Source organism: Dipodomys ordii, unplaced genomic scaffold (assembly GCF_000151885.1).
Source record: "Dipodomys ordii isolate 6190 unplaced genomic scaffold, Dord_2.0 Scaffold27, whole genome shotgun sequence".
NCBI lineage: Eukaryota > Metazoa > Chordata > Mammalia > Rodentia > Heteromyidae > Dipodomys > Dipodomys ordii.
In genome coordinates this window covers 17,672,023-17,694,794 of record NW_012267243.1, presented here as the reverse complement: position 1 = coordinate 17,694,794, position 22,772 = coordinate 17,672,023, and the positions used below count along the sequence as shown (strand labels likewise).

At 45.1% G+C, this 22,772-nt stretch overlaps 1 protein-coding gene across 1 annotated transcript; it reads right to left on the bottom strand.

The window, feature by feature from the left end:
- Positions 1 to 1,424: 1,424 nt before the first annotated feature.
- On the bottom strand, positions 1,425 to 22,541 carry Fmo2 (flavin containing monooxygenase 2 (non-functional)). Its single transcript, XM_013015743.1, has 9 exons — positions 22,498 to 22,541; positions 22,015 to 22,152; positions 11,783 to 11,971; positions 9,206 to 9,368; positions 7,704 to 7,846; positions 7,212 to 7,411; positions 5,604 to 5,959; positions 4,060 to 4,132; positions 1,425 to 2,856 (listed from the first exon to the last, which is right to left on the bottom strand). The coding sequence occupies exons 2-9, from the start codon at positions 22,144 to 22,146 to the stop codon at positions 2,505 to 2,507; spliced, it is 1,608 nt and encodes a 535-aa protein (XP_012871197.1). The 5' UTR covers positions 22,147 to 22,152; positions 22,498 to 22,541; the 3' UTR covers positions 1,425 to 2,504.
- Positions 22,542 to 22,772: the final 231 nt, after the last annotated feature.

Below are 22,772 nucleotides of genomic sequence, written 5' to 3'. Positions count from 1 at the left end.
GTCTTTCATATTTGGGAAAGTAATTATTTTTTTAATCAAGAACTAAAACTATATGCACATTTGGGAGCTTTAAAGGAATATTTATTTATTTATTGTCGGTCGTAGGGCTTGAACTCTGGGCCTGTGCTCTTCAGCTCAAGGCTAGCGCTCTACTGCGCAAGCCACAGTGCCACTTTGGGTTTTCTACTGGTTTATTGGAGATAAGTGTCCCACGGACTTTCCTGCCTAGGTTGGCTTTGAACCGTGATCCTCAGATCTCAGCTTCCTGAGTAGCTAGGATGACAGGCGTCAGCCACTGGCACTTGGTCTAAAGGAATTTATTTATAAAATAAAGAAATTGAGTATAAATGGAACAACCGTGTAATTTTAATGAACATTAAAGAAAAAGTTCCCCTTGGTAGGGAGTGGGAATGTGAAGGGAAGAAGGCAGGCTAAAGTTAAGAATGATGCTCACACAGGCTTGAGAGACCTAAGGAAGGAAAGTCTGCCTTACTGTTCACCCTCCTGGACCCTTGGCCCCTTGTTAGAGGTTTTAGTCTGGTTTCCCAAACCAGTGTAACTTGTCTCTCAAAGCCCAGTTCATAGAAAGAGCATAGCTGAATGTTTATGGACAACGTTTATGGACATTGAATTGCTTGTATCTTATTTTAGTCTTCTATTCCAAGGAAATGTTTGTCTCTCCTAACTGATATGCTTTCTTTTATCAGATGGCAAAGATCAACATTCAGTTCAGCATTTTGGCCTGGTGTTCTGTAAGGCTGGTGCTACACACAAAGCTCAGTCATTATGGTTCGTCTCCTTGGCAGATAGTACTTTTCTCTTCAATTCTTATTTTTTCAAAATGTCCATAATTATCTTTCATGTTGTTGTTGAAACAGTTTCAGTATACTGCCCAAGTCAGCCTGGGCTCTGTATCACCCAGGCTGGCCTCAAACTTACAATACTCTCTACTCAATCTTGCCTAGTGCTGAGGCTATAGGCAGAGGCCTCCTTGTTTGGTTACTTGATGGTTATCTTTTTTGTTTTTTTTTGGGTCTGGACGTGAGGCCTAACTCTGGGCCTGGGCGCTGTCCCTCAGCTCTTCAGCTCAAGGCTAGCGCTCTACCACTTGAGCCACAGCGCCACTTCTGGTTTCTAGTGGTTTATTGGAGGTAAGAGTCTCACGGACTTTCCTGCCTGAGCTGGCTTTGAACTGCCATCCTCAGATCTCAGTCTCCTGAGTAGCTAGGATTATAGGTGTGAGCCACCAGTGCCCTGTTATCTTAAGTGGTTATCTTAAGTGTTAATATCTAGATATCTTTCACTGTAATTTCCTTTAAGTGAATATTTTTGGCCTACCTGAAATATAAACCAAATGTTATAGATAAAATCAAATAGTTCATATTTCCATGTAATGAGCCCTTCAAAACTAACATGCTAAACTAAACGATTAGTAAGTACTTTATTTTTAGTAGATGTCTTATAAATAAGTGTCTTGTGGATCAAGTTATAACCTTCAGTTCTAAAGTCCATCCATCCTGGGCTCCAATTTGAGCTTCATCTAGGATTAGACATGTGATTTTGTACTTGTTATACAACTGCTTTGAATCTCAGTTTTATATCTATAAAGTGGGTATAACAGCTGTTCTTATCTCAGAATTGTGGGAAGCAAAATATATATGATGTGTATACAGCACAATCTGGCCTATGATAAGCATTTCACATATTATATATTATCTATGTTTTTTAGCTAGCTATTATGGCATCATTACTTATATTCTTATCTTACTTATCTTACTTATTTTATTTATCTTACTTTTATTCTTTTCTGCCCCAAATGTAAGCAATGTAACTATTTTCTTAGCTTATTTGCTTATCAGTGAGCTTTATACTCGGCGTATTTGTCATTTATAGGGTCGTTGTTTTGCTTAGTAATGAGGCCCTCCAGTGTTTTGGGTTTGGTTTGGTTTGAGGCAGGGTTTCAATCCTCCTGAGGGCTGAGTTTACACGCGGGTGTCACCACCACTTTCCGCAGTTCAGTGTTTTTGAGTGATCCTAGCCAATGGCGCACAGCAGCATCTGAGATCTATTAAATAATAGAATCTCTAATGATAATAATAATAATAATAGGACCACTGCTGAGTACTTTGTGCAAGAGTTTTCAATACCTTGCCGCTATTAAAATTGCTGGTAATTTACACTACGGATACTGCTTCTCATTCTGTGTAATTCTATCACATAGCTCAAGCCCTGTCCAGGCTGAGAGTGCTATTGATCTGGGCGAGGCTTATTTAATTGTACTTTTCTCCAAAATTAATCTCTAATTACCTTGAGGGAAGGGTGAAATGGCAAGGAAATAATTTTGGTTTTACATGTAGACCTAATTCTCCTATTTCCCTACAATTAATCCTTTTACTTGTCTTTCTAACATGAACATTTAGAGTTAATATTATTTCTTGTAGCCTTCTTTTTCTTTAAGAGGTACTGAGAAAGTAAGAAAGCCGAAAAAGTGGTTTGCAGACAGATCAGAACCACTGGAAATGGAAAAAGAAGGCAACAATCAGAGTGAAAAGGCCCAGGACTTTCAGCAGGAAGGGAGAGGGGAAGCGAGATGAGTGTTTTAGAGCCCGTGTCTTTAAGGGCTTTAGGATCCGTTGCTTCTGCGTGAAGATGGCGTTCCTTGCACCTTCCCACTTCCCAGGCCCGACCAGCCGGTACTGATAGGAGTTGCAAGGCCCAAAATAGAGTTTCACAGCCAACTTGGGATCTTTGAACAAGAGAGAGGCGATGTCTGGCTTTGCTCCTATCTCTAAAGCGAGCTCATCCAAGTAGTCGACGTAATTGGTCTGCAGTATCTGGCTCTGGCTTTTCCCAAACCTGAATGAAGAGGGCGAAAAAGACATATCATAAAATGTTCTCACTTACATAAGAATGTAAGGCCCTCAATAGCAGTTGAGAAAAGTGGAGGGAAGTAAGGATGGATGAATCGCTGTAAGCTTAGCCCAGCAGGAGGCCCTGACTCAGATGGAGAGTAGGCGACAAACTAGACATGGAAAGTCTTGAGAATGAAACCCTACTGATCTAATTATATTGAGAGCTTCAATTGGCATGGAATAGTCATGCATCTGCTCTAAGTCTCCTGGCAAGTATATAGTATGTGAGGCTTGCTGCGGAGATTCCTAACGCACATCACAATTTAGCTCGGCGTTTTCCGCCAAGGAGATGCTTCATATCAACATGTTAAACGAGTGTAATACCTTGAAGTTGGGATGGCACGGAATAGATGTTTGGTACATGCTGGATGAGTTAGACTCTGAACATGGGGGATTAACTCTTACGCAAATGCCAAGGCCCCAAAGCCAACTTGCCAGGAGTGTTTTGTCATTGTTGTGACACTTTCCTCCTCAGCAAAATCACAAATCCTCCTCGCACCTCAGCCCCTCCGTGATCGGTTTCATGGGCACCCAAGCTAACTTGCCAGGGATATTCAGACTGCTGTCACCAGTACTGCCCATTTGATTCCCTGGTTAGCAAGCGTGTGGGTGACCTGGGAAGATGGGAAATTGTACATGAACATCATTTACATCTGGAATTATATTATTCCAAGGAAAAAAAATCTTCTGATTAGACACAATTTCTGCCTTTAAGAAATCGGTTATTGGGGCTGGGAAGGTGGCTCAGTGGTAGAGCGCTTGCCTTGCATGCCTGAGGCCCTGGGTTTGATTCCTCAGCACCACATAAGCAAAAAGAAAAAAGCCGGAAGTGGCGCTGTGGCTCAAGTGGTAGAGCGCTAGCCTTGAGCTGAAGAGCTGAGGGACAGCGCCCAAGCCCAGAGTTCAGGCCCCACAACCGGACCCCCCCAAAAAAGAAATTGGTCATTAAACTAGCATCATCTAGGAATGCCACAGAAATGCAAATTCCCAGTCTCATTCATGAAACTTCTGATTCAGTTGGGATGGGGGTAGCCAGGCTGCATTTTTAATAGACAGATAAGTGGCTTTCATAGATAGTTAGATCACCATACTTTGAGAAGCACCTCTACTCTATGTAAATAACTTTTCCCCCACAAAACATGCTTACAGGTCGGTTCTTTTTTCATTTCTGTTGATAATGTCTGCCATCATAGTGTTCTTTGAGGGAAGGCTACACAAGCCTAGAAAACAACAAAAGAAGTTGTTTTGAACAGTGTGTCATTACATTACCTAGTTGCTTGTTTTGAGAATTAAAAATCTGGCTATTTAATCATTCTATATCAGATCAGACTGTTTGATTATTGAACTCCAGGGTAAGTCTGCCATGGCCTTTACTGATATTGCCTGCAAACTCAGTCTACAGCATGGTCTGCAGCATTAAGTAGATCGGACTAAGAGAAGAGGCCGGGTCTACCTCTCCAGCATCTCTTCAATGGTTGGGAGCTGTGCTAAGTGATTTGGACTCCACTTTGGAGGTCCTAAGACCCTATGAGACAGTTTCCTGTTCAAGGTGACAAGATCAGACTTGAAAGAACTGAAAAGATATGTTTGGCTATTGAATTTAGGGAAATGAGCTCAAGGGCGGGAGACCTATAGTTAGGAAAACCAAGTAAGAGGCCGGGGAAAGAAGTAAATGCAGTGAGAGTTGAAACTGGCTCCAATTAAGGATAGGTTCTGGGGCCAAAGAATGTGCATCAATGCAAGAAGCCTCGTGTGTGCCGAGTTCCTCTCCTGTACACAGAGGGGTCCCTGGGCTTCGGGCAAGTTGAAGAATGGCCAGGTTCCCTTCCTGTGGCCAGACAGCCAGCACCTCAAGTTTAAGCAATCCTAACCCCCTCTGTCATTTGAGGCTCTATGCTTTCTGCCTCAGGACTGCGTCTGTCCCACTGAGGACCCACGTGGAGCTCGATAGGACGGCCTTCTCTCCCTCTTTCCACACTGAGCCCATCATTTGGTCCTTCATTATTTCTCCTCTGCCTGTCCCTGTTGGCGCCTGGGAAACAGGAGCTCCAAGAGCCTCTCTTCTTCCCCCCCTTTTAAATCTGTTTCACACTAAGGCGCGAATAACCTGGCTGAAATATACATGTGGTCAGGCCTGCTTCTTACTTACACTCCCTCACTGGGGCCGCCTGCTGAAGAGCTTTCTGAAATGCAGATTCCAGGCTGTTAGGCCCGAGTTAATTCAAGAGGCCAAATTTGGGAAGAACTGACTTGCATGTCTGAGACTCGGATCCTTCCCACAGCACACCATTCCTGTGAGCCTGCCCACCTCAGGCCTTCCTGCCACGCGCATCGCACTGCAGCAGTGCCTGCTCACGTGGGCAGTTCTCAGCACACATCTTGCTTCCGTGCGTTATTTCTCCACCTGAAAAGCTCAACCACCCGCGTGCTCTCCTGTCATCCTATTCGCTAACTGCCTTTTCACTCCTTCTCACAGGAGTCTCCAGCATCTGCCAAACCTTGTTAAAACAACTGTTACCATTCCTCTCTGCATCGCCAGGCCCCAGCACAGGCTGGGGGGTCCACGCATTTGTAGGTGATAGAACTGAATGCTCCGAGGTAGGGAAACAAGTCTTCCTAGAGGGCTGAAGTGCCACGTCTGAACAGCTTCATAACCTGATAGGGATTTGCGAGGTTGAGCTGCCCACTCACCTTTGAAAACCCTCGTCACCCAGCGAGCCTGAAGTTCCACCGTTGGAAAAATGGAACCGAGGGGCTGGATGAGACCAATGCAAGCGAGGGTGGGCTTCTCTAGCTGAGGGGGGAACATGAACTTATACAGCGACACCATGTTATTCTCCACGCTGACAAGAGAATCCTCAAGGAAAGGGAACGAGAAAGTATATCCTGTGGCAAAGACAATGACGTCAATGTCCTCCTCCACCGTGTCATCCTCAAAAATGGCGGCAGTTTCCGTGAGCGCCTTTATCCTTGGCTTCACCTTGATGGCGCCGTAGAGGATGCGGCTCGGAAGGTCATCATTCAGTATGGGCTCTTTCATGAGGTACCTGAGGTTCACAGGAAAAATGAAAACACTCAGAGCTTTCACTGGAGAATCTTGGATCCTCTAGGTATTTCTAGGGGAAAATATTTGAAAATTAAGGGTTTTCTTGGACATCCATAACACTCTGTCTTGATCAGTTGGCCTTATTATCTGACTTTCTTCTCATATCACACAGCTCTCAGTAAATGATGATGTTGGGTGAGGTGTGTGAAAGGTATTTGGAAGAAGAAAGCACCCCCAAGCTTACACACATGCTAGTGCCTATGGTGAACTTCTCAGTGTGCTGGCAAATAGTATCTCCTTGATACTTCTACCATTTTTTTTGGTTATTACCTTTCATTATTTTGCTGATTTATGTAATCCCTATCCATTAGAAAAAAGAAGGGAAAATGCACCATATTAACCATGAGACCTACTATAGGATCAGTATGAAAATGAATTTATAAAATTAGGCTTAGTGACATTTGTTTATCCGATATCTGTGGCGTCTGCATTTGTGGCGGTGGGGATGGTAGAATGAAGTCAGCTTGTAGCTCGGGAGTTCTTTTTGTCTCGTTCTCAGGTTTGTGATTGTTCTCTCCTTCCAATGGTAGGAGAGTACATTTTTCCCATAGCACATCTCAGTACACAGCAGTTATACGACTTTTGGTAAAAATTCTAAAGTCTTTTTTTTTTTTTTGAAGGAAAGAGGCTGTTATCAACTAAAGAAAATAAACATCCATAATGTTTGCTTGTGCTTATTATCTTAATGAGGTGTAGCTTGAAGATCAACAAATACTGGCTTTTGGGCAGAGAAAGAAATATGTTCCCAAAAGCTGCCCGTGGGAAGAGCCCTGTGGTTTGTGGAGTAAGGAAAACAAACTTGTCACATGGAGAGTTATTCACTCTCCTTCACCTCAGAAAAAAGTCACCATCTTTTAAAGTCTTAGAACGTTCTTCCTATACATCTGAGTTCTTTCTGGAGCGGCTTATTACACTTCCATTCTACACCCACATTTTGGAGACAGTCTCACTATTTAACGCAGGCTGACCTCACTCTCATGATTGGCCTGCCTCAGAGCCCGGATTACAGTAGTGTACCACCATACTCAGCTCTACCCTACCTTCTTACATTCTTATTCTTAAGGATCCATAGAATTCAAACTCCATGGCCTATGTGGTACATGTATTTTTAGAATTTGAGCTACCTTTTAAAGAGAGGTACCTATGGTTTCCTAATCAGTATTCCATTAAAAAAAAAAGCAAAATAACTCTACTTGTTTTGAGGCTCAAGCCCATAATTTTCATGGTTGAACCACTGATTCAGCTGCTGTTCCGTCATCCATTTGACAACGGTCCGGGGCAGGACATTTCGGAGCATGGAGCTAAACCTAGTGTGGAACACCATGTCCCAGGGGTAGCCGTCTTCCGAGATTCTGCTCATCACCCAGGAACCGTGTCTGGTGCTGATAAATACCTGGAAAACAGATGCAGTTAGCGCAGGGCCCCTGTGGGGGGGACGCTGCTGTACGCCTAGCGGCCTCGAGTCGGCGGAGGCCTCAGAGCGAAGGCTGCCTAGTTGTCCTTGCCCAGTGGTCACTTTGCCCTCACAGACCGCACCCATGACTCCCGCGTTGCTGGAGGAACGCTACTGCAAAGCCCAGAGAACTTCATGGAGACGGGGGACAAGGTTGGGGCTAATACACTTGGGATGCTCCAATCGCTGCTCCTCCTCCCCCTCAGCAGAAGCTAAGCAGAGAATACTTCACCTGAGCGGCCTTCTTGCTCAGCTCAGCAGCAATATCTGCAGCCGAGTTTCCTATTCCAATCACCAGGATGCGTTTCCCCTCAAATCCAACTGGGTGCTTATATTGACGGCTATGAAAATACTGACCTTTGAACTTCTCAATACCTGCGGAGAGAAGAGGAGAGGAGGCTATGAATGTTCAAACCAGCAATTATGTCCTTTTGGGGGGTAAAAAAACAGATTTTGTGCATACGGTACATACTGTAGAGAACCAGAAGTGCATATATTTATTAGAGAAAAGTACATGTTTTTGATGAGAGTCAGAAGCTGAATTCTAATTGGTCATTTCCTTATTTTCGATTATCTAATGTCTCTTTTAATTTTGCCTAGTAAATATTTTTTTTAAATCATGCAATTATGTTGTTGTAATTGTATACTAATTAGACTAATGCCATTGTGAGTTTGCTATTGCAAAAAAAAAAAAGCATATGAAGAGCCAAGTAAACAAAAGGTGTAGAATGAGTAAGTGAGTAACATATTGATGGTTAATTGCATATAAACCTGTGTTCTTTCCTAATGACTACTTTCATGCTTCCCAGAAAAGCGTGGTTTCTTAAAGCATTTGTCTTTTGGGCTTGAGTTAGTTGAAAGAACCAGCAAAGAATTGTTGGTTAAAATACAGTAACGCGGCCAGCAACGGTAGCAGCATCTGGGAGGTTGGTAGAAACACAGACCCTTCAAGAGCTGTGGAAGCAGAGATTCTGGGATGGGGCCAGCATTTTGTGTTTCTTTTAAACCTTCCAGATAGTTCTGTGTGTGGAGCATTGATTTAGACGCAGTCCTTGATTGTATATTAAAAGTAGTTCAGCAAGCTTTTATGGTCTGAGCTCTACCCTACAGCGCTTGAATCTCTGAGAATGGCGTGGTAGCTGATAGGGCTTTGGACGCACCAAATGTGGTTCTGTGGATGTGAACACCGTGTTGGATATTTTCCTGAGGGCCCTGGGTGGAAATGTGCTCTGAGGGAGGGGGCTGGGGAACGTCGGGCTGCAGAGACTCCCTGCCATTGCCCTTCCGTCCCTGTGCTGTGGCTCTGAGCCTAGCTGCCAGGAATCCTCTCTGGGAACCCAGAACTGTGGGTGTGGCTCTGTGGAGAAGGTCCGGAGGATGCTGCACATTGATGTGCGTTTGGAAGGATAGAAATAGGCTAGGGTGGGTGTGTGGGTAACAGATTCTCCAGCAGAGAGCCGGCGTGCATGAGAATTCTCAGAAGTTTGAGGAGAGACTCTGGGACCCTGGAGGGCTCTCTGAGTTCTCCGTACAGGAAGTCCCCACGAGGCCTTGGGAACCAAGATGGTGTTCAGATTATATTTTTCTTTCCAGCTCTGTTCAACCTTCGCTGCTATCCCCGGTCACAACAGTGATCCCATCCGCCAACTCAAACGGCATAGGTCTTTAACTGTATGTGTTTGGAGACCCACTTCAATAAGCTGAGCGCCCCCCCACCCCCACCCCAGGCCTCACCTGGAAATGAATCCAGTGGAATGTTGGGTATGATGTGATGACCGCTGCAAACCATGACTGCATCGAAGACCTCGCGTCTCTCCTGGCCATGGCTCTGGGTAACAACCTCCCACTGGCCAGAGGATGGGAAGTCAGGGAGTTTCTTCACACTAAGGACAGTCGTCTTGAACAAACACAGAAAAGGCTCTGCTCATTACTCGAGCACAGCATGGGTCTTGTCTGGGGCTTGGAAACAGCAATGAATAAAGTGTTATGTCCAACTTCATGTGGTTTCCTTTTGAGTGCATTGCAGGCCCCTGAGTTCAAACTCTACCAAGTATGTCCTTTTCAATCTTTGGTGGGCATAACTAAGTATCTGCAGCTGCGTGCAGAAGAGAGGATTCAGAAGCAGAAATCAGAATGTTCAGGGTGCCAAGTACTGAATAAAGACTGGAGTGAGAAAAGAAATGGAAGACAAGTCTGGCCAGTGACACAAAGTAATGTCAGTCATTGCATGGGTTAAATGTTTTTCAAGAAGCTTTCTATGTCCACTTCTGTGTGAGCTCTCAGGAAAAGATTTCATGTGAAACTCTCCACAGCGTGACTGGCCTATTATTAGATCTCTTGAATAGTTGTGGTTAATATTCATTATTTTCCAAACAGTACATCACATTAGCAATACAGTTCACGATTTCATCTGAACCAAAGAATTCGTCAGCTCACTGATTTGTTAAATATAGTTCACTCTGGAGGTCCATTAGTTTTCAAAGGGGTTTACATACATTTCCTGTGTGCTATGATCAAGAAACAATGTCAACTAGAAGCAAAGCTTGCCACACTTGTAGAGAAGTATCATATACCTTTTCTTGTTTGCAAGCATTTGGCTCTCCCTGGTTTGGGTAAGTGTGTTGAGGGCTGTGTGTCCTTCCCATGGTTATTGAGAGGTAGAGGAACCTTTAAGAGGTGGAGCTTGTTAGAGAAGGTTAATTCCTTGGGTCATCCCCTTTAAGAGGATACTGGGGCTCCATGTGCTACCCCCCATGATGCTCGGCTGGCTGCAGGCCCAAGACAATGGACTGGAAGGCAAGCGGCCTTGGATGGAAAGCTCTGAACCTGTGCCGAAATGTCTGTTTTCCTTTTTTAAACTTGATTATCTCACGTGTTTCCCACGGTGACTGAAAGCTGAGGTCTCACAGCCAGGTTTTCAGAGTCGTAGATGCTATTTCATTATTCGGAGTGACTTGTGGAGCCGTCTCCGTTTGAGCATAGCATGAGGGACAGCGGCAGAAGGCAGGGAAAGCTCTCGGGAGCATGGCGGCAGGTCCCCGCGGAGGGTAAAGACGCAGGTGCTGTTTAAAGTGCGATTTCAGGACTACTGCCTTTGGCATCACCCAGGAGCTTGCCAGACTCAGAACTCACCCAAAGCCCGTTGCGTGAGAATCCATGTTTTAACAAGCTGTTCAGGGAAGTCGTGTCCCACTAACTCTCAAGAAGCGTTGAGGTACAGCACATTATCTCAATGAAGCAACAAGCCTTTCTCTGTTTGCCTAGGTTTTTCATTGGGTGGGCCTTAACATCGATCACTTGTGCCAGTCCAGAGACCGACACGTGGATACGAGTCTTTCAACCTTCTTTCTCCTCCAGAAAACAACAGCGGCACTAACACTAGAGAAATACCTCTCTTCCAATTTTAATATGGACGTACGGTATGTAAGGTAGTGAGTGCATTTAAGAACAGATGCTATAATTACATCTCATAGGAAGAAAGTATGTTTGTTAAGTAGATTGATAATAAGTGGACAAAGTCCTATCAAAGCTTCTGGTATAAAGAAGCTGTCCTTTATAGGACATATCTCCTAGGAATTGGAGGGACGCTGCACTAAGGAAAACTGGACATTCTGATAGTATGTAAAGACATAGAGTGCTATCAAAATCAACTATAAATTAGTACAATGCAAGGCTGGTGCATATGAAATTAGAATTAGTAAGAAAATAAAGTATGGTTAAAAAAATGTAAGCCTTACTAACAGAAATGCTCCAGAAAAGGATTTAAAATTTATTTTCTTTGCAGTTACTATTTTTCAGAGTGTAGGTTATTGACAAAACATAGCACATTTAATGAGAATATTATGATTTTTGTTGTTGGTTTTGAACACTAAGGAAGAGGTAATCTCAAGTGTCTTTCAAACTGGTCAGATCACCTCTATGTTGCTAGAGATGTCACCAGAAAAACAATTTGCAAAATTTACTTCCTTGTGCTTCTGAGATGAATAGGAAGTAGTAAGTTTTTTTTTAACACAGTGAAGAAATCTCATTTCTATAGAGAAGTTAAAAAATAAAATATGAGTTTAATTTCTTTACATATATTCTTTCAAGACTGTGAGGCTAGGAGAATTTGCTGGAGGGAGAAAATACTAGTTTAAAGGCAGTTTGTCATCATTCAAACCTTGAATGTTGACAGATGATCTTCTCATTTGTGTTAATACAGACAACAACACTATCAGAGCAGGGAGGGCAGTTTGCGCACAGTTCCTTTCATCACCACATGCAAACAGCACCATCATAGAGAGCCCGTCCTCCACCTCCCAAATACAATACCTGGAACTGGATGTATTTGAGAAGATCAAACTTCTTTGCAAAAATCCTGAAGTATTCTAGGAGTTTAGAGTTGTGCAGGAAGTTTGGGAAATCCTCAGGCATGGGGAAGTCACTGAAGCAGGACATTTCTTTGCTGGTGTTGGTGATGACGGAGTGATAGATGCTTGCTCGACCATCTTCCACGTGCTCCTAGAGGATCAAGCAAGACAATTAGTGGCAACCAGCTCTTTACAAATTATGTGGCTCCTGGCAATTCCTACCTCTCAGCTCTGAGGGATGTCTCTCTCTCTCTCTCTCTGATGCATGACTAAAATATCCAGGTAGGCAGAAGCTCTGCTGCTGAGCCCCATTGGCTCTGGTTATTTCTGAGCTCTGATCAGTCTCCCTGGTCTGGTCTGGACCACAATTCTCCTATTAGGTCTTTTTTACTGTTGCTGGGATGACAGATTGGTATCAGCTTGTCCAGCCTTTCTAGTGAGACAGAGTCTCTTCACTCCCAAAGCTCCTTCAGCCTGCTTGGAACTGAAATCCTGCTAATCTCAGGTTTGCTAGGAGCAGTTAACATTATGGATGTGAATCAAGGGCACCTGACCTTTTTTCCCCCTGCCCAATCTTTAGTCAAGATTCCTTAGGTTTTTGAAAACGCCTAGTAGAAAGCAAGTCGCAGTGTGGCGTAGCAGGAGAAGGTTGGCCATTGGATCTGTCTCCTTTAGAGGGAAGTCTGAGGGAGTCTGTGCCGCTGGGCTTCGGTTCCCTCATCTCTAAATCAGGGGCGTGCCCAGTGGCACACCCCAAAATGTTATAAAAAGAGGGAGTTTTTGTGATTGCGGTCTGCTTTTCCTAATTGTAAGGCCTCGACGCACCCACTATAGGTATTGAAGCTGAAATGTGTGCTCTCAGATCAGGTCCTTTAAGAGCCATATGCCAAAGCCCGGTATCTTCTTCCCTCCCTCCTTCCTACCTCTTTTTCTCATGGGTTCATGTATGCATCATTCATTCATTCATTTATTTTATTTTACTTTTTAACCAGAGGGCTTTAAGTCATTACCATCTGCTTAGGATGCTGCACAGAGTACTGTGTAACTCTAAATAAGCTTCGTCTCTGGCCTAAATGGGCTTTTAATCTACAACACACACTTCTAGCACACACCGCTTACTTGTTTGCTCACTCATGGTTACCCCTGGCTTTTTCCAGCAGTGCGTTTCACTTTTTTTGGATCAGAATGACAACGTGGTGAGAACTGTGTTATCACCAACAACTTACCGGCTTTCTAGGTAATTAGACTTTACGGTGGTGTGCATTAGTAAGTATTGAATCCTAAAAGAGTTCACAATAAAGCACGGAGATAGAAATAAGTTTCTGCCTTCTATACAGGCATACAAAGATCTGAACTTTGGATGAAAAAAATAATGGCATTTTTTCTTTTCAAACACTAGCTTCAAATTGCATAATACCAGGGTCAAATAGACGTGTAAACTTTTTTCTGGTTGTTCAGCATGACTGAACACAATGTCCTTGGCAGGACTAAATGCCCGCATTTCTTATCTAACCAGCTTCTCAAAATGGGAACTATTTCATTAGAAATACTGCTTCCCTCCCCCGCAACCCCAGATCATTTTGTGAGTAGTTCAGGGGCTTGACAACCCTACCGAGTGGACTGAGTCCTTCACCCTAAGGTTCCAGGACTGTGCACAGGTTACACAACCCACTTCCTTCATTTCCCCTTGTAAGACGCGGCTCACGAATAGCTCTGGCATCCAGGAAGTCTCTCTGTAAATGTGCTTAGCACGATGCCTACCTCAACGTATATACTCCGCTTGCCTCTCTTGCAATTGCCGCCATTAAGCTTATTCGAATTAAACTCACCAAAGCAGCCATAGTATCCCACTGGCGTGAGAACGCGATACTATAGCTGGAACTTTGGTCCTTTCCTTGTTTTGTTTTCTTTCTTTCCGAGTCTTAATAAATTGGCTTAACATGTGCTCGGATTTTCAGTCAGGTCAATCATCTGGGGAGCTGAGTCTGAGAACAGAGTCTGACTTCTTAGCCTGTTGAGTAATCTTAGGGCCAGGACAAAACTCTTCCCTGGGGTTTTTACTTGTGGTTTCTCAGCAAGCACTGATGTCCTCAGGGCTCCTTCTGAAGGGTGAGCGACCATCTTTGTGGTTGGGCGGATAGATAACCGCAGTTAAAAGAGGTTGCGTGGCCAGGGTGTGGGTCAGGCCCATGTCTGACTGATCCTAGCTTGTCAGGAGGCCGCTTTGGAGCCAGCCGGGGTGGACATCAAAATTACTCAGGAGGAGCTGGAAGTGGAGCTGTGACTCAAGCGGTAGAGAGCTAGCCTTGAGCAAACCAGGCTCAGGGACAGCACCCAGGCCTTGAATTCAAGCCCCAGGACCAGTGCGTGTGCACACACACTCGCACACACACATGTACCACATGCACATATGTGCACACACACACATGCACAGGCACACACATGCACACACACAGAGTTGTCTGGGGTGGTAAAGCACTTATCTACCACACAGGACCCCCGGGGATGGAGGAAGGGGAAGACAGCCTTTGTCTCTCAGGGAACTTCATAGTCCTGGGAAATCATAATGGCTTAATAGGCAAAATAGATATCAAATGCTACCCAGCCCTGGTCCCAAGCTTGGACTTCGGGATGAGATGTAAACAGTATGAGTTTACATCTAGCTTCACGTACCATACTATTTCATACTGCTATTGAATCAAAATGGATGTGAGCATTGAATGAGAAATTGAAAACAAGAAGAGAGAGGCTTCGCGGGCCACCAGGTAAAGACAGAGAGGTGCCGCTTTCAAACGGAAAAATCCAGCCCACGTATTTATGTAGATGACTAATGTAGCCTAAGATGATATTATCCACGAGTACAGATAGTCTGAATTTGTTTAAGATTATATGTTAGAAGACTTTCCTGACTCAAAAGTTTAAGAATGGCAGAAAGCTAAGGTCACAGAGAACTACTTTGGTCTTTCTGATCTTTTGAACTTTGTCTTTGGTTCTATTAAAACACAAAGTTTGTAATTATAACCTTTTTGTAAATAATAATATTATGATGATGATGGTGATGGCGATGATGATGATGATGATGGAGTTTGTACAAAACTAAATTGTTTGGTCCCAGCACTCAGGAGGCAGAGTCAGGCCCAGCATGAACTTGCAGACCAGGCTGGCTGCATAGCAGGTTCGAGGCTAGCCTCTTGGCTAGGGATTTTCATTTGTAACCCTCTCCATCTTTCCAAAGCACAAACTCTTTGACCGTAAGAACAATTTTTTTATGTGTATGTCTGGAGTATTACAGTCAGCAGTCAGTACATTGTGGAATGAATAGAAGCCCCTTTATCTCTTCAGTAGAAACAAATGACAGGAAAATGAGGGTTGAGTAGCATAGCGAAGGAAGAAAATGGCATTGCTTAAATGTGCTATAAACCTTCGTCCCTGGAGCCAGCCACCAGTGGCTCACTCAATCCTGGCTGCTCAGGAGGCTGAGATCTGAGGATTGTGGTTTGAAGCCAACCTGGACAGACAAATCCAAGAGATTCTTTTCTCCAATTTACCAGCAAAAATACTAGAACTGGAGATGTGGCTTATGTTGTAGAATACCAACTGTAAGTAGATAAAGCTAGGGAGAATGAGAGCCCTGGATTCAGTCTTAATACTGGCACAAAACCAAACTATTTAAAAAAAACCCTCTGTTCTGTTTTATGCAGAAAATATATATTTTTTGGTAATCTTAGCTACTCAGGAGGCTGAGATCTGAGTTTATAATTGTACAAGTAGGGACTGGGAAGGTGGCTCAGTGGTAGAGCGCTTGCCTTGCATGCATGAGGCTCTGGGTTCAATTCCTCAGCACCACATAAGCAGAAAAAAAATCCGGAAGTGGCGCTGTGGCTCAAGTGGTAGAGTGCTAGCCTTGAGCTGAAGAGCTGAGGGACAGCGCCCAGGCCCAGAGTTCAGGCTCACGACTGGCCCCCCCCCAAAAAAATTGTACAAGTAAATAACAACAACAACAATAATAATAAGATTCAGGATTACAGTTCAAAGCAGGCTGGGCAGGAAAGTCTGTGAGACTCTTATCTCCAATGAACCACCAGAAAACTGGAAGTGGCGCTGTGGCTCAAGTGGTAGAGTGCTAGCCTTGAGCTGAAGAGCTGAGGGACAGCGCCCAGGCCCAGAGTTCAAGCCCAATGACTGATACAAAAACCAACAACAATTTTTTTTCTGATCGTATTCTAGAAGTTTTGTTCTAGTCTGTGCATGAAAACATTACCCATTTAAAAATAGGTAATGGAAAATCACTGGAAGTATTCTTGGATATTTAGGAAGAGACCAACGGGACCATAGTATTACATACTTGAGTGTCTGGAGAGTTACACATATCTCCTACCAGTAGTTTCCCTAATTAGGCAGCAGAGTGAAAAAAATCTGTTACGTTGCCTTGTGCTGTGATAAAGTATGAGAACTTCTTCAAGTAAAACAAGGCTGTTACCTCCTCTGGGAAGGAAATGGCTCTGTTCTGAGGGAAAGCCTGCCTCGCTCTAAGAACAGGGCATCATGAACACAGGCCAAATAACACAGAGGACGGCTGTAGGCAAAGCAGGAATCCAAGTGTGGGCTCCTGGCCAGTGTGAGACGGTCTCATGGGAAGCCTCTTTAGGTGATATACCGGGTACCTGCTTCACATTTTAAATTATTATTATTGTTGTTGTTGTTATTTTACCAGAGCGCCTATATGGAGCCCAGGTTAGCCTTAAATTTGAATTGCCTTTTTTTTTTTGTCAGCTGTGGGGCTTGAACTCTGGGCCTAGGCGCTGTCCCTCAGCTCTTCAGCTCAAGGTGAGCACTCTACCACTTGAGCTACAGCGCCACTTCCAGTTTTCTGGTGGTTTATTGGAGATCAGAGTCTCAAGGACTTTCCTGCCCAGGCTGGCTTTGAACCATGATCCTCAGATCTCAGCCTCCTGAGTAGCTAGGATGACAGGCGTGAGCCACTGGCACCTGGCTTGACTTTCTTTTGCTTCCCTCTCTGACGTGCTGGAGTTACAGGTGTGACCCACCACCCTCAGCTCTCAGGCACTCGCCACGCTATTTTGAGATTTTTTTTTTTCCCTGACTGAAATCCTCCTTATGTCTCCCTCTGAGTTGATGCAGACGTGCGTCTCTACACTCCCAACGTTTTTGGTTGAAATGAAGGTTTCGGCTCCTTTTTGTATGGAGTGGCTTTGAACTGCAGTCCTCTGATCTCTATCTCCCAGGCAGCTGGAATTACAGGCATGAGCCACGTCCTAGCTTGATCATTGTTGTTGTTCTGTTTGTTTGTTTTCTGGAGACCAAGTCTCATTATACCCCAGACTGGCCTTGAACTCAGTCCTCCCGCCTCTGCCTTCCGAGGACGGGGACTGCAGACGCCAGTCCAGCATGATAGCAGCCTTACGACCAACATTTTAATAATGCTGCAGGAATTTCACGGTTGGCCATATTTCTGAGTGCTTCAAAGCAGAGACAAAATTGAAATTTCGTATAAACTCTTGTTGACCCAAGCTCAAAGCGACTCAGTCCGACTGTCTGTCTGCTTGTTTATCTCCTGTTGGTGGCGGGTTCCAGCGTGAGGCCTTGGGCCTGGGGGCTGCTGTCCCCCCCCCCCCCCCCAGCTCTGCGTCCAGCCCTCTGTGTATGGTTTACTTTGGATATCCTGTCCTTCCTGGGTGTGTGCCTGAGCCAAACCTGCCTGTTTTAGCTTCTTGTCATAGCTGGCTTGTCAGGCACGCAAGGCCACACCCCGTTTCTTCTATTAAGATGGTGTCTTCGAGTCTTTTCCGTCTCTGTTGGCCTGTAGCCATGACATCCGCTCATAGCCTTGGCATCACCCGGGAAGACCCCTCGCGTTGCACGGGCCCCGCCACTGGGCCAGAGGGCATCTCACACGCCGCTGGGCCAGGCCAGCCTTAACCTGCAATCTCCTGATCTCAGCCTCCCCAGTACGCAGGCTTGCAGGGCTGTGCGGCCAGAGTGTGGGTCTAGACAACGTTCACTACACACAAACGTGACTTCATCTAAATAGAGCTAAGAGAAAACTAGTCTCACAAGGATAGGCTAACGGTGACTTGATCGTTAATTGTTCACACAGAAAAGAGCCCAGAGTTTTAACTGACCCCCAGATAAATATGCGTCGTCGGCGTCATGTGAAGGCAAGCCAGGCTGAGATGTGACAGCTCAGCACTGTGGCTCATTTGAAAATTTATCATTCACCACTTGAGGCTGTACGTGGGGCATGATAATAGATAAATAAACAGGAAGTTAGCGTGAGTATAAAACAAGATAATGTGCGTAACAACTCTACAGATTCTAACTTTGCAGACACTCGTGTTTATTTCTCGAGTGCTGCAAAACAGCGCTACGTCTCCCGTGGTGGAAATGCAATATCTAAGTCAAGAGAGGTATAAGCCGCAGTGGGAAATCGCCAGGCCCGTTGTTTATAGATTCTCGGAGGGCAGTGACCGCCTTGAACTGCCCTCTGTTGCCTACCACAGTGCCAGGGACACTCTTCCTACTTTAAAAAACCTTGAATAAATTTAATGTACTTGGAGTCACATTTTACGGAGACAAATGATATTTCAGATCGGCTCCAGGGGGAAAGACTCTGTGGCAGGCAGAAATCTAGACATGATTAGACGAGAATAATTAAGATTACTGACCCATTACACCCTCCCAAGCTAGAAAAGCAAGGTATACTGGTAATTTCCCTGTGGATACAAAGTATCAAGAATAACAAAGGAAGAAGGGCAGGTAAATGGCTGAAAAAAAGGTTCTGTTTTCCTTCCTTAATACCTCAGTCACGTGAAGAATCCTGCAGACATCCAGTTTAGTTCTTTGTCTCTCATCTATGTTCCCTGGGGCGAGTTCGTTATCCCCCCCCCCCCAGCTTCTATCCACAAACCGTTACGAATTGTTGAATGTAAGGCTGCAGAGCTAGCCGCTCACCCCTGCCATGTCCCCCCAAAACACCAGGGGGTGCTGGAGGGCCTCTGAGGGTGGCATTCAGTATCATCACAGCTGGCCTTGGTTCACAGATTTCAAAGTTCTGTTTAGTTTAGTTTTTAACTTGTCAGAGTTAAGACACTATGTTGAAAATGAACTTTACAACTTGGGGTAGTGGAGGAGGTAACAATGCTCGAAAGGAAATGGACCTTGCTCATGTAACTGTAACCCCTCTGTACAGTGTCTTTACAAATTATATATATTAGGTCTATTAAGTTGTCTTAGAATTGTGCACACACACAGAAATGAACGACTAACTCATTTCCAAACGGATTCTGGAACAGTAGAGTTGCGAAGAGGCGAAGTTCACCTGAGGTGAAGGTAGCAGCCCCCACCCTCGCGTCAGCCCCCGCCTCCTCCTGGCCAGGCTCTTCTCCTAGCCGCCATCAGCCTCAGCGGGTTTGCTTCAGACAGGTTTCACTCTGCAGACACTGTCTTTGAATGCAGACACCCGCTTACGTTTCTCTAATGGGCGTTGTCTTGAGAGAGGCTTGGGATGGGATGTTGATCCCAGGTTCTAGACAAGGTGTATTTAACCCCTGAAAACCCAACGAAGCTCCGTGAATTCAGGTTTTCACTCAACTTATTCAGTCCATAAGAGCGTATCCCTAACACCGAAATTCCTGATACTGGGAATTGGCTCATGAAATGTTTGGGACACGAAGTAATTTCCTGGAATTCATCAAGTCTCACTGTTGCCAGATTGCTCTAAGTAACGCTTACTTCTGCCAATAGATAAGAGATAATAAAAGAAGGGACCTTGGCTTTTAGATACTGAGTCCCCTCATGGGTGAGGAGACACGGCAGTGAGTTATTACTGAATGGGATTGGTTCCAGTGTCTTCATTCTTTGCTCGGGACCAAAGCACACCGCAGCTGCCATCTGTAATGACCCGGAACGGACAGATGTCCTTGGCTTCCAAAGGAATCACCACTGTTTTCCTCACCCTCTCAGGAACCTAACCACTGATTGTTAGTAAGAAACAAAACGACTCAAGCTGGTTTTTTCCTTCCAGTTTTGTTCTTTGCAAAGCTACCTAGCTCAGATAATCCTCCATAAATTCTCATAAACTCTGTTTAGTTGGATGAATCTCTCACTTGGTATTTTCACCATCTTTGCCAAACTTGTCTCAACATAGGATTTATCTGAAATATATACTAGAAGTCTCCAGGAGATTTTTTTATTCTGCAGGCCTGGTAATCGATCTTTAAAAATGCTGTAGGAAAGCCGGGTGCCGGTGGCTCACACCTGTAATCCTGGCTACTCGGGAGGCTGAGATCTGAGCATTGCAGTTTGAAGCCAGCCTGGGCAGGAAAGTCTGTGAGACTCTTATCTCCAATTAGACACACACGCATGAAGCCAAAAGTGGACTTGTGGCTCAAATGGTAGAGCATTAACCTTGAACTACAAAGCTCTGGGACAGCACCCAGGCCCTGAGTTCAAGCCCCATGACCAGCTCAAAAAAAAAGATGATGGTCATATACATTGGAGAAAGCTAACACGAAGGAAATCTTTCTGGGCTTGACCTTCAGCTTGAAGAGCTGGGTGACTTTGCCTTCCTCATGGCTGGTCTGTCTTCGGGAAGAACCTTGGATGTGCTCTGCGAGCGTGGGAATCTGCTCTTCACAGAGCCAGATACATTCCCTCCTATTTGGAAGATACTCAGACTTACCTTAAGCACAATTATGAACTTACTTCTCTTGAGTGCTGGACTTAAAACTTTAACCTCTCCAAGCAGGAATGAAGGCTGGGTCATGGTTCTAAGTAGAGACTTAGTTCCTTGGAGTCATATGGGTCTGGGCACGAATGCACATTCATCCAGCTATCTGGCCATGAATAATTCACTGATTCCTCCCTTATTTTCTATTTGCGTATGTGTATAAGATAAAGAGGTTATGCACAATTAACCCCTAGAGAACTCTATTAGGAGTCAGGAACTACTTTAAGCTCTTTACATGAATTATGTCACTTAATCTTCAAAACAACACTAGGAAATAATTAATTTGCTGTTAAGGAAATTGAGTAACAAAGATACAGGGATGCAACTAACTTGCCCAGTGTCTCACAGGAAGGAGGTAGCAAGCCAGTCCCAATCCACAGGACGGTGGGGAGGAATCATTATAAACCCTTGGCAACTTAGTTTGAGCTCACAGCCTTGTGTTTGCGAGGGAGGCGCTCTACCACTTGAGCCGTGCCTGCGGATCTTTTAGCTGTTGTTATGTGTGTGATAGCATCTTACTTCTGCAACTGGATGTTCTGGTCCTCCATCCTTCTATTTCTACTTCCTGCATTGCTGAGATGACTGACAGGCATTTTTTTATTGTAATTATAATCTTTTCCCCCCCCGATTAATCTTTTACTGTTATTTATGTTGAAGTAGTTATTGATGGCTACTTATTTAAGTAGTTGTACAAAGGGGTTTTTGTTCCACATGTCAGTTTGTAAGCAATCAGCTTTCTGTTGGCCGAGATGGGGGCCTTGCAAACTCTTTACTTGGGCTGGCCTCTGACTGCAAGCCTCCTAATCTCAGCCTCATGAGTAGCTAGGATCACAGTGGTGAGCATCTGAAACAGTTGCTGGCTGAATCGATTATGCATCTTTACCACTGTCTACGGATCGTTCTGATTCTAACACAAACGCTGGAGGACAGCTGGCATTATGAATGGAGCGCCTTAAATTATCAGAAAACATTGAATGAAGAGTTTCAAAACAGTTGTGCTAGAGTAAAGCCGATAAAGCTCCGGACTCGAGCACGGTTTATTGTCAGAAGCGAGGAGGTATTTCCTAACGAGAGCATGCGGCCCACCGGCTGAAAGAGCAATGGTATCTTGAAACGAATCCCTGTTAGTTCTATGTGGAAAATTGGTCTGTGATATGAGTATATCCTCTGAGCAGTGGCTCAGGGATTGCTGAAAGGCCATTGCTGGGTACAAAAGAAGAGATTCTTTACATGCCTGGACTGGCCGACCGGGTTAGCACAGTGTCGCCGGGGAGGGAGAGGTGCCAGCTCACGGCCTCTATTCCTGCGTAAATAAACCGAGCTACAACCGAGTGAGGGAGGCTGGTGAACGCTGTCAGCAAGGTCCCTCACCTGCTAGCTGCGCGCCCCTGGCAAACAGCAGCACCCGTCCCCAGAGGAGGGAGAGAGAAAGAAGTCTGGCTTACTTTGAACCTCCACAGGCCTCCGATGTCTTCCGTCCTCTCAAAGCAGGTGGGTTCCAGCCCCTCCTCCACGCAGCACTTTAGGGAGATGAGGCCGCTGACTCCGGCTCCAATCACCGCCACCTTCCTGGCCATTGCTTCCTGTGGAGGAATCAGCCCCGGTCATTGCTGCTTCACCCAGGCCCAGCTCAGACAGTGCTTTGGTCCATCAGGCTTTCCAAGCCGTCCCAGTGATGATTCAGTCAGCAGCGCCAGTTTCTCTAGCCAGAGCCCACTGTCTTTTACCCCTTGAGGCAAGCTCAGTGGCCTTCTGCGCCCCACTGAGCATCTTGTGTTCAGTGTCTTGGTTTTACATTAAAAAGCAGCTCATCTGACAGAGCCGACCCATTCAATGAACCAGTGCCAGGGACCAGAGCCAAGGCTGGCCAGGTTCTGGAGAGACCTGAGGTTTTCCTGCTGAGCCCTTTCCCCCGGCGATCGCCTTACCTTTGCTTTTCCTCTTTGGTGCCGTCCCTTGGGTGGAATTGTTTTCTCTGTCAGTTGTATGGGGAGGCCGGAGTTTTTAAAGGATGGAAGTGGCTGTGAGAAATGGGAGGAGCTTCCCCTCCTCCTCCGTGCTCTGCCAGTAGACCTCCAAGGACTTTGCTAGAAGGCCTGAACTCAAGCAAGAGTCTCCTGTCCTGAGACGAAGCGTAAGTGTGGAATGTGTTTATGTTGACAGCGATACACCACACTCGGGGCACACAGATGGGTGAACACTT